The sequence below is a fragment of the Tenrec ecaudatus genome, chromosome 6 (genome assembly GCF_050624435.1).
Source record: "Tenrec ecaudatus isolate mTenEca1 chromosome 6, mTenEca1.hap1, whole genome shotgun sequence".
Lineage (NCBI taxonomy): Eukaryota > Metazoa > Chordata > Mammalia > Afrosoricida > Tenrecidae > Tenrec > Tenrec ecaudatus.
Genome location: NC_134535.1, coordinates 30275971 through 30292850, shown reverse-complemented (window position 1 = coordinate 30292850; position 16880 = coordinate 30275971). Strand labels below are relative to the sequence as shown.

Genomic DNA, 16880 nt, shown 5'->3' with positions numbered 1-16880 from the left:
CACCACAATATGAGGCACTGTATGAAAGGGGTATAGTATTAGGAAGGCTGAGAACCACTGATGAAGAGACAAATGCTTGTGTTTAATTACTTAATTTTGACCGGCAGCTCTGAGTGTGTCTTGTAATCAAAATGAAGGACTTTGATAAAAAGCACTTTTAAGATTCTATGAAGCTCACATTTTATGATCCCATAACTATAAATAAGTCTTTATTGTAGAGACTGGTGCTAAAAATATTGTCAGAATTTAAACCAAAGGAAAATGGCTACAGCGTGAATTGATTGCCAAGAGCTGTTTGTTTTTGTTAGAGTGAGGAAAGGGGTGATGTGTGTGTGTGTGTGTGTGTGTGTGACTGCACAGAGAGACTGTGACCATGGAAAGAAGAGACACATAGTGAGAAGTTGCGAAATAGAATCGTGATGCTAAATTTCATGTCTTTTATTTTTTAGGTTTTATTATTGTATGCCTATAACTTGAAGCCAGTGAAGGTTTCAGATGTGAAATGTCTCACTTCCAGCAGTTTATATGTCGGCTCTTTGTGGGTTCCACTGAACAGGCAAGTACAGATGGCTCTCCCATCGATCTCTAGCCTCTGAGATGATGTCTCAAAGGGACAAATTTGTTCAATGGTATACAAGGTAGCTCACAGGAGGACTGACACAAAACAGTTTCAGAAGAATCTCCATTTCCCTCCTATAGTGCAGTGGCGAAGACCATCAACTCTGAAGTTAGCTTTGGCTTACATTCTACGTGTGCCCATTACTAGCTGCACAATTTCAGGCAGTATCACTCTGTACCTTGGTCTCTTTTTCAGCAAAATGGGAAGAAGAAGAATAGTGCCTAGGATGTTCAGGAAAAAAATTCTTATCAGTTCATAAAGATCCTTTGAGAGTACAACGTAGCTAGCTTTATGCACTATATTTTGCACATAATATTGACATGTTCCGAAATTAACCGATTGGGCTGAAAAAATCCAGTTCAAACTCCACCAATCCCCCTGTGTCACCTGTCCCTCTATACTGCATATTATTTTATAATAGTTCCTAAGTCACCAGTGTCTGCTACAGCCAGGTTGTTTTTCTCTCTCCATCAAACATGACATCTCTCCAACATTTGCTCATGCTAGGTTTTTCTCTTTTCCTGTGACACTTTCCCAACTTTCTTATATTTGAAATGTTTGTCCTTGCTTGGACAATTGCACTATACACACCAAAAAAATTGAGAAAAAAGTTACTTCTACAAGGTAATGCAAAAAATAAATGAATCAATACAAATGAAAAAGTTAGTAAAAACATTTCCTTATTTCTTAATTCCACTTTTCCACAAACTTTCTGAAGCCCGTGTGTGTGTGTGTGTGTGTGTGTGTGTGTGCGCACACACACACATAAGAAAGTGAGAGAGACAAAGAATCACTGCTAGGCTTCCCAATTTTGCATACATGGGTTTATTTCAAACAAAACATGCTTAAACATGTCTGTGCGATCAGTGAATGGGCATAGTAATTCACTCTCAGTAGTATTCTCGGCTTAGTGTCCATAGAGTGACACACATGCATGCATGTGCACACATGCACACAGGATCTTTTCGTGTGTTCCGGGCAAAGAAATGATTTTGACATCAGGGCTAATATCAAAATTTTAAGAAAACTCAAGCGGACATCTTCCCAAATCATTGGAGCTATGCACACAACTCTTTGAATGTTTTTCAATATAAAACAACTGGATTTTAAAAAATGGTTTGAGCATTCTACGAAATGTCTAGAAGACCTCAAAGATGAACCAAGAGGGGGAAGACCTCCACCTTCGAGAATAAAGGCACTGTGGCAGGCAGACTGAAACCGGGGGAAGAAGGCCATAGCGTCACCCTTGATGCACGAGCCACTAAGACCGGGAGCACATGTGGCTGGGCGTTTGCAATGTTAAGTGAACGCCCTGGCCTCGGCAAGGTTTCAGCTGCATGGGTCCCCAAATTATTGCGCGAAGTTCGGCAAGCTCAAGGACTTGACTTTCCATCAGTCTTTTAAACAGAATGTAAGCTGCCGAAGATGATTTTATAGTGCAAATCCCAACAGGGGTCAAGTCTTAAATTTCCTAATGTAATATGGAGAGCCAGGTCCAATGGAAACAGTGGCGTCTGAGGGACTCTACTGGGCCATCTAAATTCAAGGCAGAGATATCAGCACAATAGACATAGGCAACGATGCTTCAAAATTACACAGGGACAGATTTCTTGAAGGACACAGGGCAATCATAGAGACTTCTTAGGAAGAATTTTTAGGAAGCACGAAAACTGCGTTGGTGAGAAAAAGGCCAGGAATATTGCACTGAGAATTTTTTCCCCATCACAACCACACAGCTGTGTATTCCTCAAGAATGACGGGCTGTCCTATGAGAATTTCACTGGGAAGCCTTAGCCCATCCATACAATCACCCTAATCTTGCCTCTTCAGACTTCATGTTGTTTCTCCAACTGAGAGAATATAGGTTGCTTGAGGACACCCAAACTGCTATTTGCACATGGTGTCAATCAAACCGCACAGACTTCTCTGGGGGTGGGTCAGCGAGATGGAAATACTTCTCGAAAACTATATAGACCTAGATGGAGGCCACATCAAGAAATAGTAATGTTATATTTTTACACTTCTGTTTAATGAAAATTTCTCTGATTTTGTAATAGTGATTTTTGACTCACCATCCTATAATTAAAATACTTGCTATTTTATATTTACATGCATAATTAAATGAAATTAATCACATTCACTGTGTGTGTATCCAACACCACTATCTATTTTCAAAATGTTCAATTGCCCTTAACAGAAGCTCATGCCCCTGAGAAATGACTCTCTCTTCCTTCTCCCTCCCACTCCTGGTTGTCTCAAATAGACTCTGGTCTCTGTACATTTGCCTACTTTGGGTATTTCATCTAAGTGGGATCATATCTGTCCTCTTGTGCCAGACCTATTTCACCCAGTAGAATGTCTTGAAGGTCTATGCATGCTATCGCATGGAAATAGCAGCAAATGAATGGGGAAATAGAATGTGATCAATATTTACATTGTCATATGACTCAGCCATGAAGAGAAACCACGTCCTAATACAGCAGTTTGCTCTTTTTCACTCTGTTGTTCATCACCCTTGGGACCCTGTCCTCCTTTTTTTCATTTGTAAGATGGAAATAGTACTACCTGCTCTACGTACCTTTTGGGGTTATTATTGGGATCGAGCCAGATCACATATGCAAGCATGCACCGTAAGACCAAAAGCACAGGTAAAGGTTAGGTGTCATTCCAGGCCCCTTGTGTGTCACAGTAGCAGCAGGGGCACTGCTCTCTGCCCTGTGAGTCATCTCATAAGTGCTTAGTGGATGGGGATTGGTGCTGCCCTGTCCTTTCCTGGGGAGTCTTGTTCAGGCTCCACCACTCTCAGTTTGCCAGACTTCTTGGCTTTGCTTGAAAGAGAATTAAACAAGAGCTGTTTCAGAAACTGACATAACTTCAATTATTCACTCTATTTTATCTTCTTTTTTCCCCTCCAGTGAAACAGAGAAAAATTTAAGTACAAGCTTTAGACCAGCATAACTAAGCAAGGAAATTATGTACTGGCCTTAAAAATCTAAAAGTAGTGAAAATAATTTTTTTAATAGGGAATGGAATCAAAATGACAGGCTCTTCCTATCTCAAGGCCTTCTTAGCTTTGCTGCATTCACAAGTAACAATGGGATCGCCCCAAATTCGGGAATGTTCTTATCACGGAGGCATTCGGAGAGGAGAGTACCTGACATCTGAATTGTTCCTTGGCAGCACTGGCCAAAGTGGACAATTCCCTACCATCCCCATGCACAAATGGCATGCCTTGTGTTCTTGTGCAGTATAAGATTGATATGTGGAGATCCTCTTCTTGACCATCCTTTAGTAAGCAACTCAGTTTTGTAGAAAGCCTCATTTTTCTCCAGTAGAATTCCTGGTGGGTTTGAACTGCTGCCCTCAGCTGGTTAGCAGCCAAGGAGTAATTACGCTAACAGGGCTCTGAAAATTAGATTTAAAAAAATATTGAAAGAAGGAACTTGGATAACCTGCAAATTGAGCAAATCTCCTCCTGTAATGCATGTCAGTTTCTCTTCTAAGTGAATTTTTCATAAGACATATTCTAATTCTTTGTGTTTTTCTTACAACAAGAGGATAACTAAAATATATAAAGAGTTATGTGTAGGGAAGGGTTATTAAGGTCTCTGAATAACTCTACCACTGACCTGTCAGTTTGTTGGACTTTGCTCACTTGTGCGTTGCTGTGATGCTGGAAGCTATGTCACTGGTATTTCAAATGCCAGCAGTGTCACCGAAAGTGAACCGATTTCAGATGAAGAGTAGACGGCAAAGAAGGAACAGGCCATCTACTTCTGAGGAATTAGCGACTGAAAACCTTATGGACAGCAGTGAGATCTTGCTGGATACTGGAAGCCTGTTGAATAAAAGCAGAATACTATCAGAGATAGTGCCAGAAACCCCTCTCGAGTCAGAATCAAAACCCAAACCAATAATAAATAAATAATTTTTAAAGAAAGAAGCTCATAGCCACTGAGTTGATTCCAACTCATGATGACAGAGCAGCTAGTGGTTTCAAACTGCTGACTTTGTGGATCCCAGCCCTATAAGTAACCACTAGGCCATCAGGGGCTGCCTTCTCCACTGAGAGTCCACCGTAGTAGTGCGGATGGAGTAAAGCCTACAGGAATGAAGTCTTCAGGACCTTCGTTTGCTGATGGAGCTTGGCTCAATTAATAATCAGAACTGGGAATGTACATACTGTGAATCTAGGAAAACTTGAAGTAGTCAAAAATGAAATGAAATGCACAAAGGTCCACATTGTAGGTGTTATTTCTAGTTGAAGTAAATTGATGGTGACCATTGTGAATCAGAAGATCATATGGTTTACTATGCCAGGAATGGTGGAGTCAAGAGGAGTGGTGTGCTCATCATGAACAAAGATGTTTTAGGATTCACCTAGAAGTACAGTGCTGTCTGGAATAGGATAATATCTACCCACATACAAGGAAATCTAATCATTACAAATATTATTCAATTTTATGCTTCAATCACTAAGGCTAGTGATTCAGAAACTGAAAAAACTCTAGCCTAGTTTTCCATCTGAAATTGATTGAGCATGCAGGAAATGCATGGATAATTATTGACGATTGGAATGCAAAAGCTTGAAGAAACAGTAGTTGGAAAATATGGCCTTGGTGACAGATTACATCACAGATTACATGTTGGAATTTTGCAAGACCAATGACTTCTTCATCACAAATACCTTTTCCAACAATACAAATGGCAGACTTCTCAGACAGAGCACACAGAAATCAAATTGACTACATCTGTGGAAGGGATAACGGAGAAGCTCAATATCAGCAGCTAAAACCAGGTCAGGGGCTGACTGTGGAACAGACCACCAATTGCTCATATTAAGTTCAGATTGAAACTGAAGAAAATTAAAACAATCTAGGGGAGCCAAAATATGACCTTAAGTATATTCTACCAGAAAATTAAGAATATCTCAAGGACTGATTTGTTGCATTGAACAACAATGACAGAAGACTTGATTAGCTTGGAATGACATCCCGAGAAGAACACACAAGAAGAAAGAAAAAAGTCATTAAAATATAAGAAAGAAAAAAGAAGATTAAAGCAGGTATCTGAAGAGATTCTGACTCCAGCTCTTCATGGTAGAGCAGACAGACAGATCAAAAGCAAGTAATGATGAAGTCAAAGAGCGAAACAGAAAGTTTCAAAGGCAGCTCTGGAAGACAAAGTAAAATATTATAAAGAAATGTGCAGAAACCTAAAGTGAGAACACCCAAATCGAAGAACACACTCAGCATATCTTAAACTGAAAGAATGCGAAAACAGTTTCAAGCCTCAAGTTACAATACAATTTTGGAAGGTTCTCTAGACACAATATTAAATAATGCAGGAATAATCAAAAGAAGGAAATAATATACACTCTACCAAAAAAGAAAACTAGTCAACGTTCCCCATTTCAAGATGTAACATATGAGCACAAAACCAATGATATTGAAGTTAAGTTGCACTGAGAACATTAGCCAAAAACGAGGCTCCAGGATTTAAAGAAATACCAATTAAAATATTTCAACAAGCTGATGAAGCACTGGAAGCACTCATTAGTCCATGCCGAGAAATTTGGATGAGAGCTACTTGGTCAACTGACTGGAAGAGATCCACATTTGTACCCTTTCAAAAAAAAAAGTGACCCAACAGAATACTCAAATTATAGAATAATATTCATATCACGTGCAAGTAAAATATTGCTGAATATTATCCAATGATGGTTGTAATAATATATGGACAGGGAGCTGCCACGGTTCCGATTGGATTCAGAAGAGGACATTGAACAAGGAATATCACTGTTGATGACAATTGGATCGTATCTTAAGGCAGAGAATACCAGATATATGTTTACTTGTGTTTTATTGACCATGCCAAGGCATTAGACTGCGTGGGTCATGCCAAATGAGATAGCCTTGAGAAGAATGGGAATTCCAGAACACTTCATTGGGCTCATGAGGAACTTGTACATGGATCAAGAGGTAGTTGTGCAAACAGAACATGGAATAAATACTACATGGTTTAACATTTATGAAAGGTGTGTGTCAGGATTGTATCCTCTCATCACACTTATTAATGTATATTTTGAGAAAATTATCAGAGAAGTTGGATTATATGAAGAAGAATGGGGCATCAGGATTGGAAAAAGCCATTAACAACCTGTGATATGCAGATGGGACAACCTTGCTTGCTGAAAGTGAGGAGGACTTGAAGTACTTGCTGATAAAAGATCAAAGATTGCAGCCTTCAATGTGGATTACAACTTATTGTAAAGAAAACCCAAATCTTCACAACTGGATCAATAGGTAACATCATGATAAATAGAGGAAAAGTTGAAGTTGTCAAGAATCCCATCTCACATAACATAAATATGTTGTTCACAATCAGTCCTCAGGGCAGCAGCCTTGCATTTGGTAAATCTGCTGCACAAGACTTTAAAGAGTAAAGCTCTTACTTTGAAGACTAGGAAGTTCCTGACCCAAGCCACGGTTTCAATTGCCTCATACACAGTAAATGTCGCACATGGGATAAGAACGAACAAAATGGATGCATTTGAATTATGGTGCTGGTGGAGAATCTTAAAAGTACCACGAACTGTCAAAAGAACAAACAAATCTGTCTTAGCAGAAGTACAGCCAGAATGCTTCTTAGGAGCAAAGATGGTGAGACTTCATCTCACATAGTTTGGAGATGCTGTCAGGAGAGGCAAGTCTCTAGTCCCCCAAGACAGACATCACACACCGTAAAGTCGAGGGACAGCTCAAAAGGAGAAGATCTTAGACAAGATCTCTTGATGGGCTGCAAGAAGGAGTGCAACATAAGAACACGTGTGAAGATGGTGTAGGTCGGGCACCGTTTCACTCTAGCACACAGGGGCTCTGTGAGCTGGAACTGACTCGAGGCCACAAAAAAACAACCACCTGAATAACTGCCATTTTGCTCAAGATTAACTTCTCTGCCTCCTTCTTCCATACTAACCAGGATCTTCTGTCATCCGTATTTATACCTCTCACACAAGGTAAGAGAATACCCACGCATCCTTCAATGAGAGCGGAGACTATAGAGGCTGGTCACACCCAAAGGGAATGCTTGCTCATAGTGCCAGGATAGAGGTTGAATAAAGCTGATCCAGGTATTGACTTGGAAAGGCCAGGGGATGGGGTGGGGATGGGTGGGGGCGGGGTAAAGGGTGAAGGAGGTCTGCAGTAAGACAGGCTACAAAGGTGGGAGCCACTAAGTCATGGGATTTGGCCCTAATGCTGAGCCGGAGGATGATCTGAGCATGCTCCTTGCACAAAGGCCCAACACTGCCTTGCCTGTCCTAAACGGATCTTTACAGAGCTAGAGACCCATTTCCTCCTGGAGTTCTATTCTGCAACCCCAATATAAAAGAATAAATTATATTTCCTGTAGTTCCAAATACCATAAAAGAAAGCTCTGTTTATATTTGAAACAAATAATTTGTTTCTCTACTAAAATGAAGAATGGTGTTTTAGAATACAATCTTATAACTATATAGTTCTTTATGATTGAAGCTATATAGTTAAGTAATTTGATCCTTACAAAACTGTGAATTAAATGGGTGGGCTTTATCATGCCCATCTGTCAGTAGAAGGAATCATGAGGTTGAACTCCAGAGAGCGTTCCATGGCTAGTGTGAGATAGAACCTTGAATCGATTATTCCTTTGAGCCTTAATCCTATTCTCTCAAATATCCTTCCCCATTTTCTCTGCATTACTGAGCCTGGCCTCTTGTTGACGGGAAAATTGCACAAACAGACAAAGCAGACCCTTGTATCTTAGTAACAGCATACTGTAGAAGATTGGGTAGTTGACATTGTGAATAAATCCCTGATGATGCTGTACTTTTTTTTTGACCATTTCCTCTTTTATAAAAGTGTCTCCTTTTCTGAATGAACACACACACACACACACACACACACACACGTAATGTGGCTGTAGTGTATGGAGTCTCTGCCACCAATACCGGTGGCTCTTTGCCCTTCGAACACTTCATATTCTGATTTCAGAGTATGCTCTGTCCAAGGTCCGCTGGCCAATGAACCATTCCATCTTTAGCGTCATTGTCACTGTGGCTTCTGCCTTCCTTCTATGTTTTTGAATTTCCTTCTTCCTTATTCTTCTCACATAGATAACACACTTAATCACTGGTGGTCTCATTGACCCTTTCAAGCCACTGTTAAATTGTCATAGTTCACGTCAACCACAGTATAACATTAAAATTTACATAGGAGTATATCTTTTTTAATATTAGCTATAAAGTCTTTTTGTGGATTTTATTTTTTGCTCATGTGGATATGGATTTTCTTCCTTTATTTTCATCTTATACAGTACATTGGGTATGTTCCTTAAATCAGTTTGATCTTTTACATTTTTCCGAGTGTATAACTAGCATGTATAAAGGTTAGGATTCTTTTTTTCCCTCTAAAAACAGGCATATACAGATGTAAATATATTTATATACGATGAGGGGGGAAATAGATCTATGTACATATATTTATAGGTTTAGTAATAAGGGAACAGATGGACAGTGGGCCCCTACTCAAGTACTTCTACAACACAAGAATACTTTGTCCTAACAATTCGGCATTCTGAGATGCTCACCTTCCTGGCATGATTGCTGAAGACAACGGGTGCACAAGCAAATGTGGTTAAGAAAGCTGATGATGTCCGGCTATCCAAAGATATAGCATCTGAGGTCTTAAAGGCCTGAAGATAAATAAGCGGCCATCTAGCTAAGAAACAACAAAACCCACATGGAAGAAGCACACCAGCCTGTCCCGACTGGATCACTGAGGACAAAGCGGGTGCATAAGCAAATGTGGTGAAGAAAGCTAATGGAGCCCGGCTATCAAAAGATATAGAGTCTGGAGTCCTATAGGCTGGAAGATAAACAAGTGGCCATCTAACTGAGAAACAACAACAAAGCTCACATGGAAGAAGCACACCAGCCTGTGAGATCACAAGGCGTTGAAAGAATCAGGTATCAGGCATCAAAGGAAAAAAAAATCATAGCATTGTGAATGAGGGGGAGTGCAGAGTGGGGACCCAGGGCCCATCTGTGGGAAATTGGACATCCCCTTGCAGAAGGGCTGTGGGGAGGAGATGAGCCAATCAGGGTGCAGTTTAGCAAAGATGAAACATACACTTTTCCTCTAGTTCTTGAATGCTTCCTCTACCCCACTATCTCGATCCCAATTCTACCTTACAAACCCGGCTGGACCGGAGGATGTACATTGGTACATATAGGAACTGGAAACACAGGGAATCCAGAACAGATGAACCCCTCAGGACCAGTGGTGAGAGTCGTGATACCAGGAGGGTGGAGGAAAAGTGAGGGAGAAAGGGGGAACAGATTACAAGGATCTATGTATAACCTCCTATCTGAGGGATGGACAACAGAGAAGTGGGTGAAGGGCAATGTTGGATGGTATAAGATATGTCAAAATAATTATAATATATAAATTATCAGGATTCATGGGGGAGTAGAGAAGAGGGAGGGAGGGTGGAAAATGAGGGGCTGATACCAAGGGCTCAAGTAGAAAGCAAATGTTTTGAGAATGATGAGGGAAACAAATGTACAAAAGTGCTTGACACAATTGATGTATGTATGGATTGTGATTAGAGTTGTATGAGCCCCCAATAAAATGATTTTAAAAAAAAGGTTAGGACTGTATTTGCTTGTGTTTGGGTCTCTAGTACCCAGAAGAGTCCCAAGTAGCTAGCACGTACTCAGAAGGAGTGTTTGAATAAATGATTTTTGGAGATGTCAGAAGTATAATCTTTAAATAACAGCAGGCTTACCATATGTATATTACTGATTCTGAAAGTAAATGAATGTCTCTTATAATTTTCTAATAAAAATAAATATTTTATCTTTTAGTGTTATTTCAATTCATGAGAAACTATTTAACATCGCACAAATAGCTAGAATTGTGTTGCCAGCAGTTCCTGAAGTTACTTCAAATGAAAGCATAACTGAAATAGAAGCAGGAGAGAAACCAATTGATGCAGAAATAGAAGTAAGTTATTAAATAATGGATAATTGCATGGCTGTTGTAGGATGAATGGCATTATACATAATTACTTAAATTGTGTTTTATTTCATCAAAACACAATGATGTAACCAAACTTGAGCTTTGTGTTTCTCTTGCTATCTACTTTCTCTCCTTTGATACTGGGCAAGGCACTATTCTCTCCTGTGTGCAATGCGTCTTTCAAAGCTCTGCTAAGCATACTAATTTAAAAAGTCTGACAGCCAATGAGAACAAAGCTACTCGAGAGAAATTATTCATCTATAACTGTGAATCCTAAGAAACAATAATCTGTAATGCTATAACATTATTTTCACTGCAAATTTATTATTTAAGCACTTTCATTACCCATATGTGCGGAGACACTAGAAATTCAAATAAACAGATTGTATATATATGCATATAATTTTTCTGATGAAAAAGGTTTATTAGTCTTCATCTGATCACCCAGTTGAGTGTTTTTTGTGATGATGGATGCTTGGGTTTAGGAGGAGAATGTTTTGCATCAACTGAGAAAAGAGCCATGAGAGACAGATCCAACTGTCAGCATCATTGCCGAAAAGCTGATTAGGGAACGAGGCTTTAGATCTATGGCCAAATGAGTTTATTAATATTTTAGCCTTGCATTGGAAAAACTTGCCCACCTAGTTACATAGTCATCGGGCACATCTGAGTAGCTTCAGATGTCCTGTTCTCCCTGCGCCCTGCCCAGCCTCCTGGAAGGGGAAGCAGAGGAGAGCTTTCTGCCGCTAGCGTACCTCCAAAAACGAGAAACAAAGCTTTCCGAGAAGGGGCTGGGCCTTGCATGACATGTTGCGCATCCCAAACTCACCAGTCAGATAAGTTACTCTACTTTCCTACCAGGGAAAAGTGTGATGGGTCCAAAAGGCACTGAAAGTGGTCCTCCTCCTTCAGAGATAGAGCGCACGCTCTTTAGCCTCTGAGAATGAATGGCTTCATGAATGCATGTTCTCCCCAAACTACTCTTTATTTTTTTACTGATGCATTAATATGACATCTTAATTATTGTGGCCACCCACTTTAAAAAACCGAGCGGGTTTAAAAGGCTTACAATGATAGAGGCAATCTGTTAGGACCAGCCTTATAATCGAGAGGGTCCTGTGGAGCGATTGTTGTGCAATTGAAAGAAAATAAAGAGACAGAGTTTAGGGTGCTCAGCTCTTCCATGAATCCAGGAATGAGAGAGAGAGAAGAGAGAGAGAGAGAGAGAGAGAGAGAGAGAGAGAGAGAGAGAGAGAGAGAGAGAGAGAGAGAGAGAGAGAATGTATTCTTTAACGGGCTTATAGAATCTTGGAGCTAGCAAGCCTCATCAATCACAGGCAATCACATATAAAACAAGGTGGGCAGTGTCTTACCTAAGTGTGCCTGGGCCCATTGTGGGAGTAGCCCAGTGCCAGTACTGAGGGCAGGCAGAGGGTCGTTGACCACCTCTTGGGCATGGAGAACAATAGAAACATGTCTGCTCCTATAGATAAGGGTCTAGCCGCATAGTGATCAGCCATGTGCCTGTGAGAAGTATTTTTATAGTAGAATTATTACGGGGGGATATTGTGAGGGATGATCTTTAGTTAGAGAATGTGCCTGGAATGAATCTCCCATTCACAAATGTGAAGGTCCTCCTCCATCCGTCTTGGCCTTCCAGACTCTTTGTCGTGAGCATAGAAAAGTGGTCCACATACATCCTCTTCCATGTCCTCAGTTTCCCACAGCAATCTTTGCTGTACCTCTCCTGGACCGCACAAGTCTTTCTGGATGGGGATAATAAATTTCAACTCTCTTTTAGCTATTGCTCTTATTATTTGCTGTCACGTCAATCGAGAGTATGGAATGTTAGTCATACAAGACTAGATATCATCTTCCATGGGTCCCTGCCCTATGTCTCCATAGATCCAAGCTGGTGGTGTATCTACCATAGAAACGTCACAAGTCCCTACGGCAGGAAGCGTGGCTCCTAAAATGTCCACGTTATAACTGCCACTTGAGTTTTACTGACCATGTAAGCTTCATGCAATGCCACCAAGATGGGCCAGACTCTTGATTAATAGTGTTAATGGCAACCCAAAAGACTTACAGGTACTTATTTTGGTGGGGGCATGGGGTTCTTTTTTTTTTCTTTGAATTTTTTTTATGAATTGGGATTAATACATAAATCAAATCATTCCATAGTTCAATCACGTCCAGCAGAATTGTGTGTTTACTACCACAATCAGTTTTCAAACATTCTTTTTCCAGATGGATTATTTTTACATAACACTCACTTTTCTTTTTAAGGTGTAGTAGGCAGTTCCCGCTCTCTACAGGACCACGTCATTCCGCTCACTCCCCATAGCGTATCACCGTGCAGCCCAGACAACCTGATGACAGTGGGTTTGGGTTCTTTTGACCTTCCTCCCACCGTTGCTTTCCCCTTCTCTCCAGGACCATTGTATCAGGAAATTTAGTTAAATCACCGTTCAGTTTTTACAACTTGTATGGGTCTATACACATTTTCCAAGTAGTTGGAGCTCAGTCAAGGAGCATGCTATCGTTTTTTCCTGATCTAATGTCTGCTTCCGTGGTTTGTCTTTCTCTTTACTTTTTCTCAGTAGTCACGTGAGCTCTTTCATATAGCCTTCATGCAGTTTGCCCAAGTGTTCACATCCTCTGAATTTGACGGAAGAGTTCACACTTCTCCGTGATCTCGTCATACTGGTTTCTCTTCTGGGAGCCTCCCGTGCTCCTGCTCTGATCCGGGCCGGTTGTTCTCTGTGTCTGTGCCCAGTTGTCATTCTGGACCTTCTCGACCTTCTCATTGCCGTGTTCCAGACTAGATTCTGTCATTTGAATCCTCACCTCAGTTTCACTTGCCTGAATTTTCTCTTTACTTTTGGTCTGGCATGTCTATTTTTTTGCCTTAAATCATTTTTGCTACATTGTTATTTGATTGGCTACCAATCACAAAGCATTTTATTATGTTAAGGAAGCTATCATTTTCTTTGGATTGTTTTAAAGGGATCTCATTTGTAGTTTGTATTTTTGAAAGTGTCAAAGTTGGACACTCTTCTGATTTTCAGATTGTACCTGTTGACATTTAGCCTGAATTTATGAGGAGAGTAGGTGCGTTTTTCATTACTGTAAAAGCTGTGAGGCCAGCTGGTTGACGATCCGTCAGGCAGGTACGGTTAGCCTGTGCAAAATGCCACTCTCCATCAGGTAGGGCTTCTGTGCTCTATGCTTGGGTTTGTCATCAAACAGATGTCTTGGAATTTTGCTTGCACATCCATGTCCATTTCCTCAGCTACCACAATGTGATTTACCACCAGATGTTCAATTATGTACTGAATAATTGTAGTGAATCCTCTGATAGACCCAAAATCTCAAATTCAAGATCGAGGGCCAGAGGCGGGGGAGGGGGGTGCTTTTAAAAATCTGTGGAAAAATAGAATTAAAAGGTAATATTTTTTCCATGAACCTTTTGAAATCTCGGTGTGTGTGTATGTGTGTGTGTGTGTGTGTTTGTGTGTGCCAACCCATCTCTTTGAGGGCCTTCCTCTTTTTTGACAACCAAGCATGATGTCCTTTCCCAAAGAGTGTTTTCTCCTGATACTTTGTCCAATGTATGTGAGACAAAAGTCTTACCATCCCTAGACTCCTAAGACATTCTTAGGAGCATTCTGGCTGGACTTCTAAGGCAAATGTGTTTGTTCTTCTGGCAGTTCACAGTACTTTCCAAGTTCATCAGCAACACCGTAATTCAAAGGCAGCCATCCTTCTGTCATCTTCCTTGTTCACTGTTCGACTTCCACATGTACATGAGGCAATTGAAAATACCATGCATAGTTTGTGTCCCCAAACCTGACGTCCTCCCGTCTAGTCAGTTCAGACCCACAGGTGCAACTTAGTCCTCAGTGTGACGTCTTTACTCTTCAACACTTCAAAGAGATTTTGTGAAACAGATTTGCCCAGGGCAGCACATCTTTTGATTTCTTGACTGCTGCTTCCATGAGCATTGATTCTGGATTCCAGTAAGATGAAATCCTTGACAACGTTCATCATGATGTTGGCGATCAGTCTAGTTGTGAGGCTTTGGGTTTTCTTTGCGTTAAGTTGCAATCATAGTGAAGGCTGCAGTCTTTGATTTTCATCAGCAAGTGTTTCACGTCTTCCTTGTCTTCAGCAAGCAAGATGGTGTCATCAGCAGGTCACAGATTGTCACTAAGACCTCCTCTAATCTTGATGCCACCTTCTTCTTCACACAAGCCAGCTTCTCGGGTTATTTACTCAACATACAAATGGAATAAGTGTGGTGAAAACAATACGATGCTGACACAATTTTCCCGATTTCAGACCATGCAGTATTCCCACATTCTGTTTGTACAGCGTCCTCTTTAGTTTAGCAGTGATATCCCTTGTGCCGCACCCACTTCTGAATTGAGCGAGAATTTCTGGCACCTCCTGGTTGATGGCCTGCTGTGACTGTTGGCGCATTACTTTCATCAAAATCTTACTTGCATGTGACATTAATGATAACACTTATCCTGCAGATTTTTAATGTGCTTTCCTCCGGTCCTGATGCTACATCTTCTTCAGGCAATCTATTCTCTCATTACTTGTTCAGCATGCAGATTGATTAAGGATGATGAGAGGATGTAACCCTTACACACACCAGGAACTAACTTTAAACCACACAGGATCCTCCTTGCTCTGTTTAATCAGCTGCCTCTCGATCCATTCAGTTCATTCGTGCGCAGATTTATTCTAAACCGAATGGGTTTAAACATGTATCTAAGATCAGTGGATGGTTGTAGACAAGGTCTCCCTCAATAATGCATATATTTTAGCATTATTAGCATTCCTTCAAAATAAGAGCCAATCCCAAAAGTGGGTACCAAGGGGATTTGCTGGGCCCATTAAATTCAAGGTAGAGCGGTCGTCTCAGAAGACTGCGGTGACTGCTTTGCGTGACTACAAAGGGACCATCTTTTAAAAAAATCATTTTATTGGGGGCATGTACAACTCTTATAACAATCCATACATACATGCACTGTGTCAAGCACATTTGTACATTTGTTGCCCTCATCATTCTCAAAACATTTGCTTTCTAGCTCTCCCTTCCCTCATGAACCCTTGATAATTTAGAAATTATTATTATTTTGTCATATCTTACACTGTCTGACGTCTCCCTTCACCCACTTTGCTGTTGTCCATGCCCCAGGGAGGAGGTTATATGTAGACCCTTGTGATCGGTTTCCCCTTTCCATCCCACCTTCTCTCCACCCTCCCGGTATCGCCCCTCTCACCACCAGTCCTGAAGGGTTCATCTGTCCTGGATTCCCTGTGTTTCCAGTTCCTATCTGTACCAGTGTACATCCTCTGGTCTAGCCAGATTTGTAAGGTAGAATTGGGATCAAGAGAGTGGGGAGGGGGGAAGTATTTAGCAAGCTGAGGAAAGTTGTAAGCTTCATCATTGCTACACTGCACCCTGACTGGCTCATCTCCTCCTTGTGACCTTTCTGAAAGGGGATGTACAGTTGCCAACAGATGGGCTTTGGGTTCCCAATCTACACACCCCCTCATTCACAATTATATGATTTTTTTCTGTTCTGATGATGCCTAATACCTGATCTCTTTGACACTTCATGATAACACAGGCTGGTGTGCTTCTTCCGTGTGGGCTTTGTTGCTTCTGAGCTAGATGGCTGCTTTTTTACCTTCAAGCCTTTAAGACTCCAGATGCTATATCTTTTGATAGCCGGGCACCATCAACTTTCCTCACCACATTTGCTTATGCACTCATTTGTCTTCAGTGATCATGTAGGCAAGGTGAGCATCATGGAATGCCAGTTTACTAGGACAAAGTGTTCTTGCATTGAGGGAGTACTTGAATGGAGGCCCAATGTCCATGTGCTACCTTAATACTAAACCTATAAATATATATGCATAGATCTATTTCTCGATTGTCATATATTAATATATTTACATATGTACATGCCTATATTTAGACCTCTATAAGTACCCTTTGCCTCCTCATTCTTTCCTCTATTTCAAAGGGACCATCTTAATAGGACACTGGAGGAGGGGCTTTACTGACGATGAGTTAAGCAAATGGAAAATTGTATTGGTGAGGAAAAGGCCACGATAGTTGCTCTGATTAATTTTTCGCCATTATAACTATGTGCCTGCTCATTCAAAGAGGGTAGATAGGC

At 40.8% G+C, this 16880-nt stretch overlaps 1 protein-coding gene across 1 annotated transcript in view; it reads left to right on the top strand.

The window, feature by feature from the left end:
- The window catches only part of CFAP54 (cilia and flagella associated protein 54), a 355855-nt gene that overhangs the window by 303740 nt on the left and 35235 nt on the right, over positions 1 to 16880 (top strand). The window contains exons 65-66 of the mRNA XM_075553212.1: positions 450 to 556; positions 10524 to 10662. Of these exons, the coding sequence (XP_075409327.1) occupies positions 450 to 556; positions 10524 to 10662 (246 nt within the window). The remainder of the gene's footprint in view (positions 1 to 449; positions 557 to 10523; positions 10663 to 16880) is intronic.